Below are 27,567 nucleotides of genomic sequence, written 5' to 3'. Positions count from 1 at the left end.
TAAAGCCATGCTCATAAAAATAAATATTCCTCCCTAATCTTAAATGACACGACCGTCAATGAATCAAAGCGTTCAGACTGCAGCTTTACCAATGTATGTTCTGGCGCTGGCCCAACCCATCGGTTTCTGGACCAATCAGACGGTCCCGAATGTGTTTGCATTCGGTGAAGGTGTCGGGGAGGTACTCAGATCCTGACTCATTGCGGAGAAGAAACAAACATCCGTGAGCGTTGTGTAGTGTTTGGCCGGAGCAAGGACTCTGGGTAGCCAGGCAACGTTACATTGACATACACTAATGACTCAGGGGTGGATGATAGTGATGGCAGCAGCAGCAGAAACTGTAGTGGTAGCGTTGGTGTACTGATCTTACCTCTGTGGGTGAGTTTCTGCAGTAGAGTCCTGAAGCGCTGAACCACAGATGGAGACACATCATACGTATACACCTCTGCTACCGGAACGGGTGTGGATTGACACCTCCCGAACATTCCATCTGGGGAAAGAACGACAAAGAGAGTCAGGAACATACTGTATAGTATGGTAATATACAGTATAAGCCATTTATCCAAAGTGACCTACAGTCATGCATGCATACATTTTAGGTATGGGTGGTCCCAGGAATTTAACCCACTACCCTTGCGTAATAAGCCTATTGAGCTACAAAGGACCACTACTAAAGTCTGCCTTACATACAGGAATAATGTTAGGTACCAATGAAAATACTTTGATACAATTCATTATTATGAGTTGCCTTTTTAAAACGTATTTATTTTGATAAAAGCTTCTCACCAAGAAGCACAACATTCTCCCTTCAGTTCCAACCCTGCAACAGCAGCGTTTGTCAGAGATTTAGATATTCTTCAATGGGAGATAATGCTTCTCACTTTAGAGGGGATGCTATCAGCATGATGATAAGCACCAGCTCATCAATAGAGAGATGTTATCAGTGAAGGTTCATCTAGCCTTCTCTCCATATCAGCGGGCCTGGGCCCAGTTGCATAAAACATCTTAAATGTTTCCCTTAAGGAATCATTTCCCCTTACCTAAGGGAATTGTTTAAGGATGTTGCATAGAGCCCCTCAAATATTTCCTTAGGTAAGGGCATACTTAAGTGTTTTTACGGTAGTTTGAAGGCATGTATGGCAGAAAGAGTAGCTGGTTACCATGGAGATGGCCTGATTCACTGACTAAAAGTCTCCATCAAAGATATCTCGCTTTCATTTTGTGAGATAGCAAAATAGAACCGGATAAACAGGATGAACAAATAGCTTCAGAAGATAAACAACCATGTTTTTGTAGTTACTTTTTCTCAACTTGTTACTTTTTCTCAATTTGCTAACTAGCCTGCTAGCTTTGTAGCCATGGATTGTGCACCTTCCATTGTTAAAGTTAAGGAAACTAAGGGAAAAGATAAGGGGAAAATTAACTTAAGGTGTTTTATGCAACTGGGCCCTGAGCTCGACAGTGACCAATGGGCTCTGGGGTGATGCACTCTGTGGAGCAAATACAGCAGGATTCATATATTTCAACAACACACTATCTAGACAAGATTAGAAAGCCAGCATTTATTGGAGTGTGTATTCATTCCAATTGGCACCCTATTCCCTATATACTACTTTTGATTAAAGCCCTATGGCAGCCATTTGGGACACAGACATTGTCATAATACTGCACAACAGCATAATGTGAGACAGTAGAGTAACACTGCATTGCAACATCTTTGAATTCATCATTGTTTTTAGCTCACAAATATCACTTCCATCGCGAAGTGAGATCCAATTCAAATAGTGCAATGCAGACATGTTGGCAATGGTCCATGTTGGTAAGAGACTGCTTTTTTGTTGTTGTGATTTTTTAAAGCAATTTAGTCCAGGGGAGGTTCATGTAATTTGTAATCGATTAAATATCAGTATTTGATCAGTCCCTCTTTGTGCTTGGCATATCCAGAATGTGGGCGTGTAGCGTATCTGGCGAATCAAATCGCGCTTGTTGCGATGAAATGGGAAGCTAGCCTGCAACAAGAACAGTGGTAGAAATGCCACGTTCAAAACAACTGGGAATTAGGAAATCTCATTATTCTGACTTCAGTGCATTCAAGATAACTGGGAACTCTTTCGCCCCAACTACAGACCTAGCCAATAATTGTTTGCTCACTTGATAACAATGTTGTTGTAGCCTAGGTAGAATTATGTTATTGTCTAAAAACGTAGGCCTAATCAATAGAGAAGATTTGCATGCCCAACTGCTGCAGAGTGCTGTCCCTGAGAGATAAGAGACTGAAACCTACTGTATGTACTTAGCACTTCTACTTGTGCAATGACGCATTTTATTGTAGTGTATGTATTGTCAATATTGTGTAATGTATGTTTTGTACGACCAGGAAGACGACTTTCATGTTTTTGACAATTTATGACAAATGATTTAATCTAATTTAATCCAGTCTATTTTCACAAAACATAGCATAGAATAATCTACTGTATCCTATCCAATGTCATTCAGTAAAGCATCAGTTGTATCAGGCTTGCATCTTTGGAGCCCCTTTTCATATCTTCTGTTTGCTGTACTGTACTCTAGTTATGGCAGCGTTTGAATTATTACTCATAATTACAGTATCGCCGGCCATATTTAAGTCAGGAACAGCTTCTCTCTCATTGTCACGCCCTGACCATAGAGAACTGTTTATTCTCTATGTTGGTTGGGTCGGGGTGTGATTTAGGGTGGGTTATCTAGGCGATTTGTATTTCTATGATGGCCTGATATGGTTCCCAATCAGAGGCAGCTGTTTATCGTTGTCTCTGATTGGGGATAATATTTAGGTAGCCATTTTCCCCATTGTGCTTTGTGGGATCTTGTCTAGATATGAGCATTATTATTTAGCTCCATGTTTCGTTTGTTCGTTTTGTTGTTTTGTTCTTTGAAGTTTTCATTTCCAAAATAAAGGATGGAAACATACCACGCTGCATCTTGGTCCACTCCTTATGACGAACGTGACACTCATCCATCTTCGCCCTTGTATCTGGAGCTGTGCTTCAGAGCCCCCTCTCTTCCACTTGATTTACGGCGTGGATTACAGCAAACGAGAATTTAAAGGCCTTTGTCATGGGAGTGGTTTGCATTACGATTGTGGAGATGCTCGTTGGTTGGAATCTAGAAATGCCTTGTTGGATTGTCCCTGATGTATTATTTCTGCTTGTAAGTGGCCAAGTGGTCATGTTTTGCTGTGCAACACTGGTCTGTACAGCTGGAGCAACTGTAAACAACTCCCATATTCAATCAATTCAATAGGATGCAACTTCACCAATCCATATATCTATACGATATCACCAAAAATGATAAGGGTAAACCAATAAATGAATGATCAGGAAGTGGATAAGTGCACTGAATTCTGATTGTCCTGTACAAAAAGAGATGATGCTTCAAACCTAAATATAAAAAAAGATCTCTGCATTGCACTACACTTCAGGTGTTCCTCCAGTGTGTGGTAGACCAAAGCCATGTACGGCGTCAGTCCATGCAGCTAATCAACTGTGAGTGATGCTACAGCTAATAGAAGGTTCTCTGAGTGGGAGGCTGTGAGTTAATGGACCATGGTGATGCTAGCTGCTGCCAGAGGAGGACGACTTTTATTTCCCATCCAGCTCAGTGTCTGCATCCCAAAGGGAACCCTGTTCTTTCTCTATATAGTGCACTACTTTTGACCAGAGCCCAGCCTGGGGTATGGTCAAAAGAAGGGCACTATGTAGGGAAGAGAGCGCCATTTGGTATGTAGACAGTGTTAATAAACATGTCAAATTGTGCCGGGGGAGGCCAGAGTAATCGATCTGGTTGAGTGGTCTGGGAAAAGAGGGACTCTGTATGACTCTAGTCTGGTCAGGCTCTGGTTGGCCCTCAGGGGCTGGCCAGGTAAAATATTTTGTTCCAAGTCATTAGGCTCCAGTGTAGAGATAAGGGCTGCGTCCTAAACGGCACCCTATTTCGTATTCCCTATATAGTACACTACTTTCGATCAGGGCCCATAACGGATGCAGACATGGGCTCTTTTCTAGCTCCACATCCCACATTAGAGTAGCCACACTCAACACAACACCAAGCAGCCAGGAAAACAGCTGGAGTCTGCTGCTGTGGTGGCTCTCTATAGTAAATGATTAAACAAATATGTTCGGTTCCTGATGATTTCAGAGGTGGGTTTTGGTAACGGAAGGCTTTCCATGCTAAATAAAAAGCATTACATCTGTGGTTCATTGAAGCATTTTCCCATTAATGAGCAGAGCATCCAAGAAACCACATTCACCACAGAGCTGGCATGACAATTCTCATAACAGAACATTTAATGTGACAGCAAGAGCAGGATCTGAAAAAAATTATTGTTGCTCTACATAAAGATGGCCTGGGCTATAAGAAGTTTGCCAAGACCCTGAAACTAAGCTGCAGCACGGTGGCCAAGACCATACAGCAGTTTAACTGTACAGGTTCCACTCAGAACAGGCCTCGCTATGGTCGACCAAAGAAGTTGAGTGCATGTGCTCAGCGTCATATCCAGAGGTTGTCTTTGGGAAATAGACGTATGAGTGCTGCCAGCATTGCTGCAGAGGTTGAAGGGGTGGGGGGTCAGCCTGTCAGTGCTCAGACCATACGCCGTACACTGCATCAAATTGGTCTGCATGGCTGTCGTCCCAGAAGGAAGCCTCTTCTAAAGATGATGCACAAGAAAGCTCGCAAACTGTTTGCTGAAGACAAGCAGACTAAGGACATGGATTACTGGAACCATGTCCTATGGTCTGATGAGACCAAGAGAAACTTATTTGGTTCAGATGGTGTCAAGCGTGTGTGGTGGCAACCAGGTGAGGAGTACAAAGACAAGTGTGTCTTGACTGCAGTCAAGCATGGTGGTGGGAGTGTCATGGTCTGGGGCTGCATGAGTGCTGCCGGCACGGGGGAGCTACAGTTCATTGAGGGAACCATGAATGCCAACATGTACTGTGACATACTGAAGCACAGCATGATCCCCTCCCTTCGGAGACTGGGACGCAGGGCAGTATTCCAACATGATAACGACCCCAAACACACCTCCAAGACGACCACTGCCTTGCTAAAGAAGCTGAGGATAAGCATGACTGGCCAAGCATGTCTCCAGACCTAAACCCTATTGAGCATCTGTGGGGCATCCTCAAACGGAAGGTGGAGGAGTGCAAGGTCTCTAACATCCACCAGCTCCGTGATGTCATCATGGAGGAGTGGAAGAGGACTCCAGTGGCAACCTGTGAAGCTCTGGTGAACTCCATGCCCAAGAGGGTTAAGGCAGTGCTGGAAAATGATGGTGGCCACATAAAATATTGATACTTTGGGCCCAATTTGGACATTTTCACTTAGGGGTGCACACTTTTGTTGCCAGCGGTTTAGACATGAATGGCTGTGTGTTGAGTTATTTTGAGGGGACAGCAAATTTACACTGTTATACAAGCTGTACACTCACTACTTTACATTGTAGCAAAGTGTCATTTCTTCAGTGTTGTCACATGAAAAGATATACTCAAATATTTACAAAAATGTGAGGGGTGTACTCACTTTTGTGATATATTGTACACACACACACACACACACACACACACACACACACACACACACACACACACACACACACACACACACACACACACACACACACACACACACACACACACACACACACACACACACACACACACACACACACACACCCGTTCAAAAGCTTGGGGTCACTTAGAAATGTCCTTGTTTTCCATGAAAACATACATGAAATGAGTTGCAAAATGAATAGGAAATATAGTCAAGAAGTTGACAAGGTTAGAAATAATGATTTTGAATTGAAATAATATTTGTGTCCTTCAATCTTTGCTTCATCAAAGAATCAGCCTTGCAGACCTTTGGCATTCTAGTTATCAATTTGTTGAGGTAATCTGAAGAGATTTCACCCCATGCTTCCTGAAGCACCTCCCACAAGTTGGCTTGGCTTGATGGGCACTTCTTAAGTACCATACGGTCAAGCTGCTCCCACAACAGCTCAATTGGGTTGAGATCCGGTGACTGTGCTGGCTACTCCATTATCGACAGAATACCAGCCGACTGCTTCTTCCCTAAATAGTTCTTGCATAGTTTGGAGCTGTGCTTTGGGTCATTGTCCTGTTGTAGGAGGAAATTGCCTCTTATTAAGCGCATTCCACAGGGTATGGCATGGCGTTGTAAAATGGAGTGATAGCCTTCCTTCTTCAAGATCCCTTTTACCCTGTCCAAATCTCCCACTTTACCACCACCAAAGCACCCCCAGACCATCACATTGCCTCCACCATGACAGATAGCGTCAAGCACTCCTCCAACATATTTTCATTTTTTCTGCGTCTCATGAATGTTCTTCTGTGATCCGAACACCTCAAACTTAGATTTGTCTGTCCATAACACTTTTTCCAATCTTCCTCTGTCCAGTGTCTGTGTTCTTTTGCCCATCTTAATCTTTTATTTTTGTTGGCCAGTCTGAGATATGGCTTTTTCTTTGCAACTCTGCCTAGAAGGCCAGCATCCCGGAGTCGCCTCTTTACTGTTGATGTTGAGACTGGTTTTGCGGGTACTATTTAATGAAGCTGCCAGTTGAGGACTTGTGAGGCGTCCGCCTCTTGCTCAGTTGTGCACCGGGGCCTCCCACTCCTCTTTCTATTCTGGTTAAGGCCAGTTTGCGCTGTTCTGTGATGGGAGTAGTACACAGCGTTGTATGAGATCTTCAGTTTCTTGGCAATTTCTCGCATGGAATAGCCTTCATTTCTCAGAACAAGAATAGACTGATGAGTTTCAGAAAAAAGTTCTTTATTTCTGGACATTTTGAGCCTGTAATCAAACCCACAAATGCTCCAGATACTCATTAGTCTAAAGAAGGCCCGTTTTATTGCTTCTTTAATCAGGACAACAGTTTTCAGCTGTGCCAACATAATTGCAAAAGAGCTTTCTAATGATCAATTAGCCTTTTAAAATGATAAACTTGGATTAGCTAACACAACGTGCCATTGGAACACAGGAGTGATGGTTGCTGATAATGGGCCTCTGTACGTCTAAGTAGATATTCCATAAAAAATCTGCCATTTCCAGCTACAATAGTAATTTACAACATTAACAATGTCTACACTGTATTTCTGATCTATTTGATGTTATTTTAATGGACAAAAAATGTGCTTTTCTTTTAAAAACAAGAACATTTCTTAGTGACCCCAAACTTTTGAATGGTAGTATAGTGGGTACTGTATATAAAATATATACAGTACCAGTCAAAAGTTTGGACACACCTACTCATTCAAGGGTTTTTCTTCATTTTGTACTATTTTCTAAATTGTATAATAGTGAAGGCATCACAACTATGAAATAACACATATGGAATCATGTAGTAACCAAAAAAGTGTTGGTTCTCATTAGGTTCTCATTAGTAGCTTTGAGAATTTCCTTGTATATTATGCTCTCCCATCAGTTGGTCCTACAATGCTCATCAGGGGAGAACATTGTAGGACCAACGGTGCATCAGCGGTGCTGCTTTAGTGGGTCTCTGACCGCATTCATATTTCTGATTTGACTACGTATAGGCTATTTATAGCAGGCCCATAGAACAGATAAGGACTTCTCTTTAGTGTATGGGTCGCTCAGGTGGCTGTCTAGGGATTAGGGTTGGGGACCGTTCCATCATGATAGGAAAATAAATAAACAATATTTATTATTTATTTAAAAATCTATATCCCATATCTGCACACAGTTGAAAGCTCTCTCTCACAACCCCTGCTTACAAACACATATGGGCTCTGGGATTTGCAACCGTTTTTCTTTTTCACTCACACTTTGTGTTTTTATCTCTACCATGTTGATCGAGGACTTCTGTGTTCCAGTTCCTTATATTTGAAGATGTATTCTTGAGCTAATTATCCTTTCTTCTAATGTCTTATGAATTTATAAAAATACAATAGAAGAAAAGTCTAATACTAATTGTTTTCCAACATTCCCTATCTAGAATGGTATAGTGTAGTTGTAGTTTTTTCTTTAACAATTGTTGAATTTGATTGCTTTTCTATATATATTTGATATTACAATCCCTACCATGACTAGTATTGGGTGTTCCATTATTCGAGTCCTCTATGGGAACTTTTGTAATATTTAAAATAGCCATCTTTGTGTCTTGAAACATTTGGTTTTCAATATCAAGTTTATAGATTATACACATGTCCATTTTAATCTATTCTCCTTGAAGATTGGGTACAGAACTTTGCCCCAGTCTGCAATTTCCCTTGGGAACTGATCATTCATGCCTATTCTTGTGCCAGCAAGTCTTTTACCCAGGCATTTGACCATTATTTTATCTTTAAAGAAAGCAAATTTGGCAACAATTGGGCACTCATATCTCTGTCCTCTTTGTCCAAAACGGTGTACACATTCGAGTTGGATTTTATTGACTGCTTCGCGTGGGTTCAGAAGCGCTGTAAGAAGGAACTCCCATCACCACATTTTCAAAAACTTTGCCTTCATTTTCTTGTATACTAGTAAGTACCAGATTTTCTCTCATAGATCTAGTTTGTATGTCAAGTAAGGCTTCTCTCAGAAAGATGTTCTCCTTTTTAAGTTCATTAATGTCCCTTTTAACTTGATTGTTTCCTTCTCCATTGTCGCAGCTTTTTCGTCACTCATCTCGAGGCCTTCAACTCCTTTATATCTTTACTGACTAATTCAAGTATGCCCAGTTTGTCATTTATCGACTTTAACAGATCGCTTTCCACCCTTACCAGTCCCGGTGGTCAAAAACATAAATCCGTCGGGGAGTCCGCGTTTTCTTTTGGAGATTGGTTCTCCTTGTTTACACTCCGTCATGTTTGCGTGTTGCTTGTTTTAATAATATTTGTCGATACATTTCTCTAGCCGTATGAGTTCATATGTGTTGTTGTACAGACGGGTTATTACCCATGAGTATATAAAGTGCTAATATTTAACTTACAGATATTGAATATTACAATTTTATCTTGAAGCAATCTGCACCACTGTGTACAGTCCGCCATCTTACCTCCACCTCCGCCCTAGCAGGCTAGTGTTACTAAGTGCTTGATTCTATATGGGAAATGAAGAGAAGCTGTGGTTCCTTCCTTTTTTAAATGTATCTAATCACTATAAGAGTTGGTAAATTTAGAGCTGGTAGAGACAAACAGGCTTTCTTGTTATCAGAGACCAAAACCTACTACAGATCTTAATTTAATCACTCTTTCTTTGCTGAGAATGTTCCTGCATTGCAGTCATTTTCATGAATTCACGGAAAACCCACACTAACACACAGTTATATGAACAGTATTGCACTTTTCATGTAGCCTACTTTTGGCCAGCTAATAGCCTAACCACCGATCAAGCAACATTATGGACTAAACGTTAAAATCCTGTTGCTGTAGGATTATTTTGCTGTGACAATATACAGATAGCTAGGTCAAGTTAAGAGCTTACACCTGTAGCTGTGAGGAGTCACACGGCAATCTGAATCAAGTCTGCGACATGTTGGATGAAGACATGCTAGGACACAGCTGAGTAATGGGCCCATTTACTTTTGTTCCCTGTTCCGCCAGTTGCCATGGTGATGTGTTGGTTCCCTACTCCCCTTTAGCTAATCAGAGTAGGAGCTGGAACAGAGCAGAGCATCCTCTTTTGTTTCTGTGGTGCTCCAGCAGGTTTTCAACGGGCATCAACATCTGATGCCTCTTTTCCTACTCGTCTCAAAGAGCACCTAGAGTCTATTGTTTTACTGAGAGGGGGGAAGGGTTGGATTCACCTAGCCAACTTCAGGCACTTCTAAGGAAATCACAGTATGCGCTTGTACTAGCAGAATATTTATGGTTTTATACTAATCATAAATAAACGGAAATTATCAAATAATTGGCACTAAATTGTGGAACATCTGCTTTCCACGGTTCTCCTTCGTTAGGATAGAATACATTGTCTATGTGTGTGTGTGATCCTACTTGACTGATTGAACATTTTATGCAAATGTGTTTTTTCTTCTTAAGCAAGCTAAGCATACATAAATGGCTAATCCAAAACCATCTTCTTGCAAAGACAGCAAAACTATGGACAGGTGCAACAGAGAGATCTACATGTATAGGTCCTAATGTAATAACTACAGTATAAATATATAAGTTATAAAACCACACCAAGGCCTGTTCTTCACTGTTATAAAACCACACCAAGACCTGTCCTTCACAGTGATAAAACCACACCAAGACCTGTTCTTCACTGTTATAAAACCATACCAAGACCTGACCTTCACCGTTAATAAACTACACCAAGACCTGTTCTTCACAATGATAAAACCACACCAAGACCTGACCTTCACAGTGATAAAACCACACCAAGACCTCAACTTTACCTTACTTCAATGTTGCTTCAAATTATTCCAAGAAAGCATGAACTTACCAAGGCTTTCTTCACCTTGGGAAAAGAGGTCAATTGTATTAATTCTAGCAACACCTTAATTGATTTCATTAAAATCAGTTCTGCATTGAAGCTTTGCAAAAGGACTCCATAAACAATGTTTAAAAAAAGCACCTAGTACACATCTATGTCCAAAAGGAAAGTCAAAGCATATACTTTACTGAACACTTATTGACTACAGTCTTTCCTGTATCAGGGAACACAATGTTTCAATTTCACTGTTGAGCACACAGAGGGTGTTCCTTGTGGAATGAAGACATGCTGAGGAAGCGATCTGCACTACCAGTATTAAATTATAAGTCACACAGTACACAATACAGCCGAGGAAACTGATTAACATTTACAGCGAAATGTATCTAACAGAGGAAAATAATCAAGACACATCCAGCACACTTTCAATATCATTGAATATATTTATACATAAACTATTCATGTAGCAATAATTCAGAACCAGAACCACTCTGCTCCTGGAGAGCTACTGTCCACTAGGTTTTTGCTCCAACCTTAATCTAGTGCACCTGATTCTAATAATTTGCTGGTTGATAAGCTGAATCTGTTGAGTTTACAACTGGGGTTGGAGTGAAAACCTGCAGGAGGCTAGCTCTCCAGGAGCAGGGTTGGAGTGAAAACCTACAGGAGGTTATCTCTCCAGGAGCAGGGTTGGAGTGAAAACCTACAGGAGGGTAGCTCTCCAGGAGCAGGGTTTGAGAGCCCTGCTATATATATGTCTTGAGTGTTTTGTTAATTTTATGAAACAGTACTTAATTGCACCACTAGGTGGAGACTAACTGACCATACAAGTGAACTTTATTGTGTCAAATGCTGTAGCCTAGAGAGTACTAGAAAAGAGGATTTCCCGTTGCTGCACATTACTTATGTTTGCCACGCATTCAGTCATTTTATAAATATGAATATCCATTCTCAAGTAGCACAGATCACCCTATTCACCACAGATCCTGTTGGCGGCAGGTAGCCTAGTGGTTAGAGCGTTGCGCCAGTAACCGAAAGGCACATTTATGAGAATCCCAGTCAAGCAAATAAAACAGCAGGACCCAGCAAACCAACAAACCAAAAGATGAATGGTCTTCCACACATTTCGAGTCTGGTATCCCATCTGAAAGTATTACAACAGCCTGGATAACCTTGGGTTTGCTCATGCACAACATTTTAGCAAACTGGCAACAGAAAAATTATCCTTGACCTCCATGTGTAATCACGTCACTAGCGGAAGGATAATCCATTTCAAGGCTCAATGATCAACAGAAAACATCCAAGAAGAGATTAGGGTGAACTTGCACTTGACTAGAAAATGTTTAGTAATGAGTTTTGACAACAGTCAGTCACAGTAATATAACATGCCAAATGAACAAAGACTATACAGTACATTTAGAAACCATTAAAAGTCTCAAGAATGATGCATTTAAAATAAGACAACACCTCAAATGCAGAAGTTTTTATATCCATATCAAATCATTTCTGGTTAACAATGAAGTTCTTACTAGTTAGGTTTCCATCCAATTGGGACAGATTTTCATGCAAATATTCTAAAATCTGCATAAATATGCACATTTTCCCAGAGATGTGTTTTCATCAAATTGACTTGTTGTGGATAAAAGTCTGTGCGTGATGTATTTCTAAAGCTATGTTTGTGTAGTGCACACATGACTTTTGAGGTTAAATTCCCATGTACCAAATAAGACATAAAGGTTAAATGGATTTCCATTGCATTTTCAGCTCTACTGATGGTTTTGTCCCAGAAAAGGTTGCATTATATAGCAAATATGCACATTCTGGTATTGGCACGTGCGCTCTAGCCAACAGCTCGCAGATACAGTACATGTATAGCCTACATGATGAGATTATTATGGACAAAAGAGTGAGATTATTTTAATTTGTCCATCGGCAGCCAAGCAAGCAGCGATGATCATGTCACCAGAATGAGACCCTCGATATTTATTGGAAAGAAGCATCAAGCTCATCACCTTGTACTTTCATCACCCTGTGAAGATCATAATATTATTTTATATGTAGCCTAATAAACTGCATTCTTTCCCGAGTCGTAAGGGGAGGAGCACACAACATGTCATCATGTGACGCCAAGTTTACTTCGATATGATGGTTATTATATCAATATTTGCACATTAAAATCATTTCTCACATAATTCATTTTACAGACACAAAAAGATCCCATCTTGTGTATCGTATTTTGTTTTGTTGACATTCGGAAAGTCTACCTACCAATTTGCTGTTTCCATCAGGCCTGTCGTGTCCTTTTTGTTCAACATACTTTACTCACATAAAAAGGTTGGATGTAAACCTGGTTACTGCAATTGGTTTTTTGGTATCTGTACTTTAGTATATATATTTTTGAGAACTTTTACTTTTACTCCACTACATTCCTAAAGAAAATAATGTACTTTTTACTCCACTACATTCCTAAAGAAAATAATGTACTTTTTACTCCATACATTTTCCCTGACACCCAAAAGTACTCGTTACATTTTGAAAGCTTAGCAGGACAGGAAAATGGTCCAATTCATGCACTTATCAAGAGAACATCTCTGGGCCTCCCAAGTGGCGCAGTGGTCTAAGGCACTGCATCGCAGTGTTGAGGCGTCACAGCTGGCCGTGACCGGGAGTGCCATAGGGCCAGCGCCGTCCGAGTTTGGCAGGGGGGCTTTCCTTGGCTCATCGTGCTCTAGTGACTCCTTGTGGCGGGCCGGGCGCCTGCAGGCTGTCATCAGTTGAACGGCGTTTCCTCTGACACATTGGTGCGGCTGGCTTCCGGGTTAAGCGAAAGAGCGGTTGTTTAGAAGCAGAGCGCCTTGGCGGGGCATGTCTTGACCTTCGCCTCTCCCGAGCCCGTTGCGGCGATGAGACAAGATCGTAATTGGATATCACGAAAAACGTGGTGAAAAAAGCGATCATCTCTGGTCATCGCTACTGCCGCTGATCTGGTGGACTCCCTAAACACAAATGCTTCATTTGTAAATGAAGTATGACTGTTGGAGTGTGCCCCTGGCTATCCGTAAATACAACAAAAAAATGTTGTCTGGTTTGCTCAATATAAGGAATTTGAAATTATTTGTACTTTGACTTTTAAGTATATTTAAAACCAAATACCTTTAAACTTTTACTCAAGTATGATTTTACTGGGTGACTTTCACTTTTACTTGAGTAATTTTCTATTAGTATGACAATTGGGTACTTTTTCCCACCACTGTACTTCAGATATGTTATCTGATAGGAACATCACACATACTACATCAAACTGAAACTGGGTTAAGCAAATAGGGTGTGCATAGTGCACACATTCCACCACCTAAGCTGATTTTCCACAGCTTATTTGCACCTGACCTGACCACTCCAACACCTAGATAGAACCAACACCCTGCTTTTAGCTGCCCTGGCAACATTGGTCATATAGGCCAGGGTTTCTTAAACTAAGAGTGGGGACCCAAAGTAGGCCCTGAGCATGTGAGAGGTGAAAATAAATCTATAATCACACACTGTTTCTCCTTAATTTGGGTAGTTTAAGGACGATTTGGGTCACAGGACAGTCAATTGCTCATTTGGGTAAAAAAATGATATAGGCTACTGAAAATCTTGGGTCACATACAATACCTGTGAACAGTTTATAGAACAACAATTAGGTCCCAAATGACAAAAGTAGTGCACTATATAGAGAACAGGGTGCCATTTGGGTCAGATATTGACTGCAAACCCCTCCTTGCCATTATATCTCTGTGCAGGCGTGCCTCCATCCATGCTGTTGAAGCCAGGTAACTGAGAATCATGAGATGTGCCTGGAATGTCACAGGTCATCCTGCTCCAAATTCAGGATCACATCACAGTGAAATCACAGTGAAAATGTCAAGTCACTGATCAAACTTATCCTCTCCACTGCCGACCGACTATTCAGACTGCCCTTTCCTTTTGTGTCTATATCAAATCTGGTGTGCATCCCAATTGGCACCCTATTCCATTTATAGTGCACTACTTTTGATCAACACCCCTGTTGGTGGGGAGATGTGATCTAGAACATCCAAATGGCCAAACCCACTAATATGCCTCTCTATCTCAGGATCCAGGAAGCTTCATCAGAAGCTGATGTTCAGGGTAAACAAGGATTTTTGTAGCTTGGTGGTGATTTCATCTGTCAGTTTTTCCAAATCCTCATTTGTTTCACAAAATAACCAAATTATAACGGTTTTACAATAAGTTGCTCTTATGCCTGTGTAGTAACCCTGTAACATTGTATTATTACATAGTAGCCTACTGAGCTGTTGGGCACAAACCAAGAACAACTGAGAGTCGTGGGCTGGCAAACCACCAGTAGCTTATCAACAAGCAAGAGATAAGTGGGGCTGTGTCCCATTATCAACCATTAACCTCTCAGTGTGCGTCTCATTTCCCTGCCTGGAAACAACAGTATTAGGGTTTGTGCCAAATGGCACCCTATTCCCTATATAGGGCACACCTTTTGGGCCCTGCTCAAATGTAGTGCACTATATACGGAATAAGTTGCCATTTGGGATGTCTATAGTTCTAGCTGTGGTTCTGTCCTGGGGAGCATGTGTGTCCTGATACTGCCACTCAGACAGACAATGTGCCTACCAGGCAGCGGCCCAGGGTAATTTGACAACTGTCATTAACACTGACTTGCTGTCACTGGCACACACCACATAGAGAAAGACAAAGGCTGAGCTGGTGGTGCTCACTCACTGTAGCTTTTCCACATCGTGGTCCAAAACTAACGTGTCAGCCAAACCTCAGCTCAGTTTACCTCAGTTGACAGTTATTGTCGCAGCTTCAAACAGGTAGTCAAAGAGCGAACGCGTCAGAGTGGCTGGCATACACTCAAAGCAGCACTTCCACCCTGTTGCTAGGCAGCACGTCAACCTACGCTGATCATTTTTTTTGTCTGAAGGTTAACCATATTCAGCCATTAGGAAGGGTGCAAAAATATGTACCATATCAGGAATAATATACTGTATGCGATGTTGTTCACATTAAATAAAGTTGTATGGCTCATATGATCTCAATTACCAATACAGTATAGCTTTAATTACTTTTGAAAGAAGGATCACCTAAATATGGACAGTGTGTTGCTTTGATGTGTAGACCTACTTTGGTGCTGTTGGTGACTCATTGGTAAGTGTGACTGAGTGTGTTATGAAGGGTGTGCACAGCAACACCTACAATACAACCTACCTCCCTGTACTTTAACCCACACAGAACGAATAAAAGTCACGTTTTGAGATAACTTTAGTTAGTTTAAAAATGTTTAAAAATGTCTCCCACCTGGCATACCTACTAGGTCATCAGTTACATAAAACGAATAACAATATCCGCAAGTGGAAAAGATGTATAATAGTCAACAGAGCCATCAAATGATGGTCTGATAGGATATGTCAATTCAAGTGATTATATTTACATGGGAAGAACAATATTCATGAAACTATGTTCACCTCAAGGACATAGTGTCTATCTAATATAGCCCATCAGACAGTATGCACTTTCCTCATTGGAAATGAATGAATCCCTGACATAGGAGTGTGTTCCTATGGCACATGGCCTGTTAAATGTAATAACCCAGGAGACAACCAGCGCAGACTAAACACAGACTGAGAACTGAACTGGGCCAAAAATAGTTTAGCTATGAATATGATTTTTCCCCAGCAGCACAGGGCATTGTTTTATTCCTATCACAATGAGATCAGAGACAAGGCCACATTTCAAATGAGGAAAAGGTCCCAAATGGGACCCTATTCCTTATATAGTGCACTAATTTTGACCAAGTCTGAAAGGGCTCTGGTCAAAAGAAGTGCACTATAATGGGAATAAGGTGTCATTTGGGGCGCAACCTAAACTAATGAATTCTGAGGGAGCAGAGGCCCAAAGAAAGCACACAGGAAGAGAGGTGGACACCATCTCAACAGCTGTGTCTGTGGCGTTCCCTTATCTATTCTTTCTTGTGGTTGCACCTGTGCATTCTGAACTGACTACCTGTGGTGTTGCACCCTGTGCATTCTGAACTGACCACCTGTGGTGTTGCACCCTGTGCATTCTGAACTGACCACCTGTGGTGTTGCACCCTGTGCATTCTGAACTGACCACCTGTGGTGTTGCACCCTGTGCATTCTGAACTGACCACCTGTGGTGTTGTACCCTGTGCATTCTGAACTGACCACCTGTGGTGTTGTACCCTGTGCATTCTGAAATGACCACCTGTGGTGTTGCACCCTGTGCATTCTGAACTGACCACCTGTGGTGTTGTACCCTGTGCATTCTGAACTGACCACCTGTGGTGTTGTACCCTGTGCATTCTGAAATGACCACCTGTGGTGTTGTACCCTGTGCATTCTGAACTGACCACCTGTGGTGTTGTACCCTATGCATTCTGAACTGACCACCTGTGGTGTTGCATCCTGTGCATTCTGAACTGACCACCTGTGGTGTTGCACCCTGTGCATTCTGAACTGACTACCTGTGGTGTTGCACCCTGTGCATTCTAAACTGACTGCCTGTGGTGTTGCACCCTGTGCATTCTAAACCATACAAATATAATCTAATTCTAGTCCTGTGTTCTGAACCAACCGTTCAAAGAGGAGAAGTGAGGAGAAAAGAGTCAGTTCAATAGATTTTCTTCTCCAATTGATCGTCATCACTTTCGCTGATATTGTGCCATGAATGTCCACTTCCTTTTAGATTCAGAATATTTCAGTGTCTACAGATGGCTTTGATTTGTGAGCTCTACTTTATAGCTGTATGATATCTGAATGAAAGGAAAATGGCTTACCGTTGACACAGATCTCGTATGGTGTGCACAACTCCTTCTCAAACAAACAACCTGTTGGAGAAGAGAACAATTTGTACTTTATAATATAATTTATAATATCATAATATTAAGACCCATCAACAATAGCCTACTGTACATACATGCATTGTACATCTCAGCTTTTTATAGATTCAGCTATTCTATAGGCTATAGCTGAATCTATAAAAAAAAAGAACAGATATACAATATAATGTCCCACTTCCTGCGTGGGTGAGGCGTCATGGATTACAATGTCATGCAGCACTGCGTTTCACAGCTACAGCAGATAAACAGCACAGCCACGGGGCCATTATTCTAAGTTAACATTTAGGCCAATCGTAAAACACAGCCTGTTTCCCAAATGGCACCCTATTCCCTACATAGTGCACAATGATTGACCAGAACCATATGGGCCCTGGTCCAAAAAGTAGTGCACTAAATAGGGAATAGGGTTCCATTTGGGACACAGAGACACTGTGTTCCAGGGTGATCCATCAACACAGAGGAGCAGGCTGCTGGGGGATGCTGTTTCTGTATCCATCTCACTAGGTGCTCCGGCAGCGGCAACGGGTCATAACTGAAATTTCTGCTTAACAGGGATCTGACAGAACACACTGTCCTTAGGGCATTTAATGCACATCTTTGTACCATACATACAACTAGAGGAGGGGAGAGGGAGAGAGGAGATGAGAAGTGGAGAAGAGAGAAGGGGGAGAGGAGATGAGAAGTGGAGAAGAGAGAAGGGGGAGAGGAGATGAGAAGGGGAGAAGAGAGAAGGGGGAGATGAGAGGAGGGAAGAGGAGGACAGCCAGGAGAAGAGCAGGCCTAACAGGGCACAAAGTTCTCTCTACATTTGACAACCCCTTACCCTCACTAAGAGGACACGATTTATAACCCTGTCCATATATCCAATTGAACTGCAGTATGAAATCGGTCTCAGGCCAGGGCCACAGCAGCTATACAGAGTGGGATGTGGGCGGCTGCATGGATCCACCTTCCTCAAGTTTATAGAAATAATTGTTTTGTTATCTCTAGGTTTTTAGTGATTTCTTTTCTCCCTAGTGGTTCCTAAACACATGTTTTCATCATAAGGGATTTAGGAAGATACACTGTTTATTGCGGTCGGGAGCTGCTGACCCAAATGGCACCCTATTCCCTATGTAGTGCACTACTTTTGACCAGACCCCTATGATAATAGGCTGCCATATGGGAGCCAGTCTAGGATACTATGCTATATAAAGCAGTCTTGTCACAGCATGTGGTCCTCGGATGGAGGCTGAGGAAAGGGTCAGGGCCTGGGTTTACAGTACACTCAGCCAGCCCACCCACCATCCCCTGCAGTGTTTCTGGGGGTGTTTTGGGCTCAATATGTCACATTGCTGTCATACCACAGCAGCAACACTGGTGACACACTCCATAGGAAACCCCAGGCAGGGAGGCGTGGCCAATTAGCACTCTGACATGATGGAGAGCAAAGACATGTGTGCTGTGCATCAAACATAAGTCACCACCTTCTGCAGTGGTTTCTACAGCCTTGGTGCTGATGTGACTGCATTACACATGCTAGCAATACTGACAAAAAATAGTATGTGTGTCTTTGAAATTGACATTTTTTAGCATATTGAAAAATAGCGTACTTTTGAAGTTGAGTTTGAACGATTTTGGGTGTACTTGTATGATTAAGAAGGGACCCACGTACTCATTCTTAGTCAGACACAGACAGACAGACTCAAACTCCTTCCATCGTGGCCCTGCTACTGATGAAGGAGTCTGCTTTACTCTGCTCCTCCCTGTGTCTGGGAGTGAGCTGGTAGTGCGTAGGCAAAATAGAAACTTCTCAGAAGGCCACAGCACCAAAACCAAACATCAAGAGAAGAGTGTGCCTGGCATTCTGATCAACCTAATGAGCCTTGGGGGAAACTAAGCGATAGCTGAAGTTGAATGTGAGGCTGATAACATTTTTACTTAAGAGTGGTGATATATGGCATTATGACTCTATATGCCATGCATATAAAGGCTTTATGACTGCTTTATGAATGCTACATATCAACACTAAGTAAAGTATTACCAATATGTTATTTTTATAGGCACACACAAGTGAAGGATGAAGCTACTAAAAAAGGAATTCTGACAAATTAACCATTTAACAAAACTGTGGGTGGCTTTCCACATGGCTGTCTTGGATTTGCTCTTTACTTGCAAAGGAATAAAGTTTGTCCATCTGGAAAATTAGATCTCTGTGTAAAAGACAGATGAATGTCTCTATGTTTATTAGTATCTTAAAGGAGCATTAAAAATCTCATCCCAATATACTGACAGTTGTCAAGCCTACTCCAGTTCCCTCTCTCCGGTGGCAACCCACATTACGCACACCTGGACTTCATCATTACACACACCTGGACTTCATCATTACCTAGATTACTTCCCCTTTATTTAGCCCTTAGCAGCCTCAGTCTTCAGGCAGTATTGGTTTTCTTCCCGTTCAGTATGCCTCTCCTGTTTTGTTCATCTGCTTATTCTCATTATTAAACTCCCCTTCTGCACCTGCTTCCTGACTCCTAGCGTATACGTTACAGCCGTTGTTGCTCAAATGGCTGCCGCCTGTTGATTGACATTGTCAGACATATACACTGTGTCTATATATTCTGTGTCTGTGTTCCTTGACTGTCAACATCAGCTTAAATTATTATTGAAGACTGAAGGAGCGTAGCCACACCATGGCTACACCTACAGAACACACAGAGGCTAATCAAGAGATCAAATAATGTTACTGGATGCTGCTGAATATTTTACCAAACAAAGTTATATTAAAAAAGCTGCCACAAGTCATACTGTGCACATTACTGTCACAAATGATAAAAACATCTATATTTCCACTGACTGTCAAGCTTGATAAGACCTGTGTAGGGAGTGAACAGGGAGAGCGTCAGGGGGTAAAGTATGCCCTTAAGGAAAAACCACATGAATTTCACGAAACGCAGGATCCTATGTGAAGTTAATGTGATAACATGTGACAATATGTAAAATAACATGTGATAACATGAAACTACACATGTTAAAATATGTGATCACATGTGAAGTTTCATGTGAAATGTCATGTTATTTTCCATGTGAAATTATGTGGTTCTCCACATGTGGTTTTTCTGCAAGGGGGAGCTGTAACCATTGTGGTAACTGCTCTGCGGTACGCCCCTGTCCACTACATCTGCTGTTGCGATTCAAGGCAGATCAAACAAAGACAATAGTAACGCCCTCCCCCTCCGCCCTCCCCCTCCACCCTCCGCCCTCCCCCTCCGCCCTCCCCTTCGCCCTCCCCCTCCGCCCTCCCCTCCGCCCTCCCCCTCCGCCCTCCCCTCCGCCCTCCCCTTCGCCCTCCCCCTCCACCCTCCCCTCCGCCCTCCCCTCCGCCCTCCCCCTCCGCCCTCCCCTCCGCCCTCCCCCTCCACCCTCCCCATCCTCTCCATCATATTTGTCACTTGACATTTAGTTTGAGTCATTGCATTCATGTCCACCCCTTATTGTAAAGAGAAGTATTAATAGTAGCCATCCTTTTCCCTGAGGTGGGCCCTTGTTTACAACCCATGTCAGTTCCTGTTACATTTTCTCTTGTTTTTAACACGGAACTATTTTGCCTCTGAACAAACAAGAGTCCAAGTCCACTTCCCAAATGGCACTGTATTCCCTCAAAATAGAGTGCCATTTGGGACGCAGTCCATAAGTTTAAAGTTATTATCTTTGTGGAAATTGAGTCACACACTCCAAATATCTTAACCCATCACCCTGACTAGAAATACTTAGAATAGAGGGAAACCAAATCAAATATTGCAATCATTAGCTCACCAAGGCCTCGGAAAAGGTCTTCCCATGCATGCCTGTGCACCCATGTCCATAGAAACAGGTATTAACATCTTTAGTTCATGCTGATTGTTCAGTTGCATATGGCACGACTGACGACTATTGAGGCTGACATCACCTGGCTGCAGTGTGTGTATACAGGGAAACTACATGGACAGGAAGAGATACCCTGACATGACCCCGTCACAGCATGTCAACAGACTGTCCTCATGAAATACCAAAGCTGCAGAACAGTCTGAGCAATATGAAAATGCCCTTACCTATTGGGACAGGCCTTTTACCGATTCCTCAGGTAGTGTTATATATGGAGCCAATTTAATGCCAATAATATAGAGTTGAAATGCTTAATATCCATAAACCAAACAACTAAAAACTGAACGCAAAAGGGAATAAATGTGCCTTGAGATCAAGAAAAGTGAACAGTGGATACAAGCTTTGGCTGAGACTTCAGAGGATTGAGAAAAGCTTTGTGTATCGTGTCCATGCTCCAGTCTGGTGGACCAATGCTGGAGTTTTGGATCAAGCAGTCAGTCTCAGGATGTGAGAGGAGGAGATGAGAGCAGGAGGGTGTTACAGGGGGCAGTTAGTCAGGCACCACGAACACACAGAGATTACTATCAATTTAAGGAGCTTTGTGTGAGCACACCTCCTGATTGAAACTTTTATTTTCCACGGTAGTTCTGTCAAGGTCCACAAACAATGGAGCAAATTTCAGGACTGCTATTCCAAACCACTATCTGTGCACCCCTCTAAATTGACTAATTGAAAGTTGATTTTTTTTCACCTTCCAGTTTAACCCTGTACTCAGACAAGTTACATCTCTGTAGGCTGTTGGTTCCCAGTCACTATGGCTACAGTGGGGATGATAATGCCCTCTCTTCTTTCTCCCTGCTGTCATTGGGGAATTGATCCAAGTATGCTTTCAACTTAAGCCACCAATCCAGGAAGAAACTCATTACTTAAAGAAGCAACACAACAACATAGGTTTAGTTTAACAGTAGGCCTCTTCATCTGATTGTAAATCAGCAATCGCACTTAAGTGACACTACAGCCAATTAAGAAATGCTTTTGATCAACTGACGCAAGAAGTGAAAGTGACTCAGCCAGTGGAGCACAGGCGTCCAAAAATAAACACAGGAGCTTTTAAATCAGTGTGTTATTGTTCTCCTCTCAGTGTGCTGGCAGACCGACCACTCCGTTAACTGCAACCAAAAATAACATTTTCAAAATTATGGGGCTCTTTCCCTGACCCTAAAACCTAGACTAAAAGGCAGACTCAATGGAGATTATCTATGAAAGGGGTTTTTAGGCCAAGACTAGACTTAATCTGTGTCTTGGGAAACGGCCCTACATCCCATGCAATAAAACCAGTGGGAAGTGATACAGGCAAGGCAGTATTGTACAATAGGGTTCATAATAGAGTAAATGCTATGGAGGGTAGAACAGCTAGAGTGAGCTGGTGATACAAAGGCTGCTCTTGTACCTGTGCAGTAACACTGTAATTACTAGGCTACATGGCTATAAGGCTACATGTTTATACAATATTAATATGGTAATAGTGTTATTACACAGGTGTAATCGGATGCATAATGTTAAGTGTTGCAGATTAGTCCATAGCATTGTGTATATTTATTAACAACTTTTCTAACACCGTATGCTATTACTGTACTTGCTCTTTATAATATAGTATTTAGAACAATTCCCTGAATTATTGTGTGTCAAACTGAAATTTAAATAAAGGGAAATCACTGTTTGATATGACACGGTTTGATATGAAAAATATGGTTTCTAAGGGCTGAGTATTGCATTACATAGGCTACTATTCTGTATAGGCTATGTAAGTAAAAATAAAGCCTTTAAACTATATAACAAATGGTCCACCCATAGCCTAACACTAAAAGGAGGAGGCGTTTTAAAATCGGATTTCTTTACATCTCTTTTATTAAAATGCGTCTCTTTTTAACCATAGATATGGCTACAAACTAATGGGGTTTGGAGCCTAATAATGTGTTGGTTTTCCTCCCAATGAGCATAGCTACCCAAATGGTCGACATAGCAGGCATGTGGCCTCGGGTACTAGCACAGCTTTTTCCCTCACTGACTCTCACCATCTTCGTGATAGAAAGACATTAGACAGCAAACGCACCACGGTGGCCTAACGTGATTCTCTGCTATTTCTCCCTGCAAAATAGCTATGCTGTATCCTAAATAATGGCATTCATTCCATTAGAAAATAGTCATCGTTAAAAGTAGCAAACACTTGACATTGATAGGTGCGTTTTAGCTTGCACATGTTAAAGACGTACATGCAAACAACATGTCTAAACAATAATATAGGCCTACATCATAGCCTATTTCTTGCACATTTTTCTATATTACAGCGACAACCCCCCCCCCCCCCCCCCCCCCCATATTATAGATATAGCTGTTAGCCTATCTCTTAAACAAGAGCTGCAGTCGTACAGTAGGCTATTCCGCGCCTTTCCCAGCTGCCCAATACAATATTGACAGACCCAAAATAACCGTATGTGCGTCTCCTGGCAGCTGATGCAGTTTGGGATCATTATGATCCTTCGGATAAATAAATGTAGGCTACTCACCGAATTTCCTGTCTGCAGAGGCTAAAAAATAGGGTTGGGGAGCAAGGAGGACGAGAATAATGTACATCGAATCCATGTTTCTCATTCTTGATCCATGACACACATGCGGTAGTTAACAATCCATGTCTATGGTTTCGTTTTGTTTTATGAAAGGAGAGACAGAATCAGGGAGAGAGATGGAGGTTGGAAGGTATGGGGAGGATGCAGGACGATTCAGCCAGCTCTATTGGTCTCGGCTCCTGCAGTAAGTCTCACTACGATGATCAGCACTATGAACAGACAAGCGTTGGCCCCTCCTAGCTGACGCCAAGCAGAAGCGCACCTGCGCGTACACCATAACACAGCTTACCTAAATGTCTTTAACCAATTATAAGAGGCACATGTCAATAGAAGATGTCCACTGATAATAAAAATAGTGATATTATGATTGTAGTTTGGTACTGTACTAAGTAACCTAGACTGTTTCACTTTGTGAAAATGTTCCTGAAAAGTATAGAACAGCCGAATTAATATGTGCCAATTGCCAATATGCGCCTTCTGTTATAATGTAGGACAGGGTTATTCAATGCCGGTCCTGAAGGCCAGAAACAGTTCTGGTTTTCATCCTCTCCGTCTAATACGGACTAATTCAGGCCTGTGACGCCAGGTGGTTGCAATTAACTACCAGGTAGAAAAAAACAAGTGTTTTGGCCCTCCAGGACCTGAATTTTAAAGGACCTGATGTACTATAGGAAGTATAACCAGTTGGCCTACTGCATGTATACTATGAGGGCACGTGGAGAAAATCCCAATGAACAGCATTTGTTCCAGGAAATCCCTTTGAACATTAGATACCTTTCTAGCATGATTCCCTCTCCCTCTCATACCCTAAGCTCAGCGTGTGACACCCCATCATCGTTCCGTGGCAGCGCATAGGTTCCCTCTCTATTATGCAATACCACATCTGTTATTTGCGCGACCTGCCTTGGTTTCCTCTTCAATCTGAGACCTTACGTTCTGTAGAAGACCAAGGTCAAGTTAGTTTTATATAAGATATTCGGGAGATGTGTTTTCTCTCGTCAATAGCTATTGAATCAAGCATGCCATGACTATGAAGATGAATAGAACCGTTACCTCGGTTAGAAGACCTACTGTAGACTTTGAAAAGAGAGAGCTGAGGAATGTGGGAATGGAGAACAGTCAGGTGGTTTGAGTTGACTGATATATCTATCTTCCTGAAATGAATGACAAGGTAAACCAAGGTAATACAAGTGCGTCAATGGTTGAGTCATCCAATCAGGGAGTCAGTCATCGTGAGCACACCATTTACAAATAACTATCCCTCGAAATGTTTGCACATTACATATTTTTGAAGGCGCTTGTGACTCGTGTTCACATCGTATCGGACATTTGGAAATATATTACTTGCTTACTCATTGTAGAAAGAGCGCTACGTTTACACAGGACCACAACTCTGCATGTTGTTCCCACGAATTGATCTTTGACTAATCACTTCAGATATTTTCAAAGCAGCTCTTTCCAGTTAGAGAAAACATATCAGAATTGGGTTGCCTGTAAACGCAGCACATGATAGCCGAGTGTCCCAATTGGGAAGTATCAGAATCCACCAACAGGAAGCCCTAAGCAAATAACTTACGTTAAAACTAACTAGGAGGTCCCGAGTTTCAGACGAGACATGAACACAGCATCGTTTGCGATGAGCAAGCTTGTGCATTATTGAAAGGGCCCACAAGATGGCATCAATACACCTACATTGATTTGATGAAAACAACACGAATACGATTAAATGAATGAAAACAAGGCAAATAAATGAAAACAAGCATTAGTGCAAAATCAGCGAAATAAACGTTTGATAACAGTGGGACATTAGAATGAAGTCCATGGAGTCAAAGTAATATACAGCTTATTGCTGTGCATACAGCAAAAGCTCTTTATTATTTAAAAGACATAAGTAGAAATGCTCAAACATGGAAACCGTAACAGCTTCTTTATACTTTAAAATATCTTAATATTTGTGGATTTAAGGCACAAGATAAATAAAGTACATGGAGAAGGCGAACCAGTTCAGAACAAGAGGACAGGAACTTGACTTCAGAGACCGTTTTCATTTGATGGCTTACACATAGGTAGGCATCCAACTAGTTTAAAAAAGGACAGAGGTTTGAGAACACAAATCATAACTAATACATTAGGTTACACGCCAATATGGTACAGTCTAAACATGGTACAATCTAAAATGTTTTCCATTAATATGCATCATTAATGTGGTAACCGGATACAATATGGTCATACCCACAACGTAAACCAAAACAATTCCTTAATTCTTATCATGTGTTTTTCTTTTGCAAGCGATTGCATTAAAGAGAAGCTTTTAATAAGATATGCATGCTGAAATGTGTTCGTAATACAAAAACAGAATTAAGACTGGTATATTTATTGATCACAAACATGATACATATAGTTCACCAACCATACATAACTGATCTGTCCTGATTTCAGAGTTGGAAAATCAATTACCATAAGCCACAATGACTTGAAGAAGGCTGGAATATTCATTTGAGGTTAACTAGAGCAAGTTCTGTTATTATTACTGTTCCTAAACACTATGCTTTGAAAGACTTTAAATAAGGAAACAAATACTGTGCAAACATGCATACATATTTGGCTTAGTTAAAACCCCATGTAGGCAATAAAATGAAACACTTGTGTCTTTGGTGGCCAAGTACTGTACTAGGTGTACTATTTAACTTAGAGGAGAGACTGTCAACTTGTAGCGCCATGCTCTGACCAAGTTAATATTTTTAGATTGTAGAGTTTATATGTAGTTTGTTTAATTATAAAAATGAAATGGTAATTTTGACTAAGCGAAACCTCCCTCAACTAACACTATAATAAACCACATCTTTAGTCCTCATTGTCATTGTACATATATGTTGTACATTCCCCACATAAACCAAGGCAGTTAAACCCGCTGTCACAGCCATAGCAGGAAAATAGATATTTTGTTACGGTCCTCAATAATTTCCTCTTTAAATATGGAATTCTTTTTTCATTCATTTTAACACCACATACTCCCTTTCTTACTATTGCACTGGAGAGTTTCCGAGTGGGCAGCGATAACGATGCAACTGATGTGTATAAATGAATATCAAAAGTTTTTTTTTTTTTTTACAATTGTGAGTCATGTAAATAATAATAACCGTAATTAAAAAAGGGAAAACAAATAGTAGATTTGCCCACGGGCTTAAAAGCAACTGTATGGAAAAGGCAGTTACATTTGTAAAAGATTTGGGATGTATGTCTCATGTGTCTCAGAGTAGGAGTGCTGATCTACGATCATGTCCCCCCTGTCTATGTAATCTTATTTATTATGGATTCATGTCCATATTATCTTATTTATTCTGATCTAAAAGGCATAACTGATCCTAAATCAGCACTACTCTGAGATGCTTGACACATACGGACTCTAGTGGCAATGATACATGGTTGAAGACTTGGTTAGGTCCTCCTTTAACTCTCATGGTGTAGTCTATAGCTGCTGAAGAGGTTTTTTCAGACCATCCTCACTCAACTCATACCTAGTGGCAAAGACAGACACATTGTTATAAAGCAGGAATAACAAACACACCTTTACATTAACTACGCTTAATTCTTTGTACCTCAAATGATGTGATGAGAGCAAATAATGTCTCAATTTGTTTGAGAACAAGTAAACATGACTGTATTTTTCAGTTATTTTCACTAACCATTGTGTCCATCCTTTTGCGATATCCTCATAAGTCAGATCCACTAGAACCTGTCAGGATGACATGAAGGAGGAAGGGTGAA

General features: G+C 41.5%; 2 protein-coding genes across 12 annotated transcripts in view; both read right to left on the bottom strand.

Moving 5' to 3' along the window:
* The window catches only part of LOC139376045 (receptor-type tyrosine-protein phosphatase N2-like), a 144,579-nt gene extending 120,588 nt beyond the window's left edge, over positions 1-23,991 (bottom strand). The window contains exons 1-3 of the mRNA XM_071118167.1: positions 23,740-23,991; positions 17,267-17,317; positions 371-490 (exon numbers count right to left, since the gene is read on the bottom strand). Of these exons, the coding sequence (XP_070974268.1) occupies positions 371-490; positions 17,267-17,317; positions 23,740-23,824 (256 nt within the window). The 5' untranslated portion in view covers positions 23,825-23,991. The remainder of the gene's footprint in view (positions 1-370; positions 491-17,266; positions 17,318-23,739) is intronic.
* A 1,640-nt stretch (positions 23,992-25,631) lies between these two features.
* LOC139376044 (extended synaptotagmin-2-B-like) overlaps positions 25,632-27,567 on the bottom strand; it is a 49,984-nt gene continuing 48,048 nt past the window's right edge. For all 11 annotated transcript variants that reach the window (XM_071118158.1, XM_071118156.1, XM_071118161.1 and 8 more), the window contains 2 exons: positions 27,486-27,535; positions 25,632-27,317 (listed from right to left, as the gene is read on the bottom strand). In XM_071118158.1, the coding sequence (XP_070974259.1) occupies positions 27,269-27,317; positions 27,486-27,535 (99 nt within the window). In that variant the 3' untranslated portion in view covers positions 25,632-27,268. The remainder of the gene's footprint in view (positions 27,318-27,485; positions 27,536-27,567) is intronic.

This window comes from Oncorhynchus clarkii, chromosome 20 (genome assembly GCF_045791955.1).
Source record: "Oncorhynchus clarkii lewisi isolate Uvic-CL-2024 chromosome 20, UVic_Ocla_1.0, whole genome shotgun sequence".
NCBI lineage: Eukaryota > Metazoa > Chordata > Actinopteri > Salmoniformes > Salmonidae > Oncorhynchus > Oncorhynchus clarkii.
Note: the sequence above shows the minus strand (reverse complement) of the source record. Positions and strands in the feature narration are given on the sequence as shown.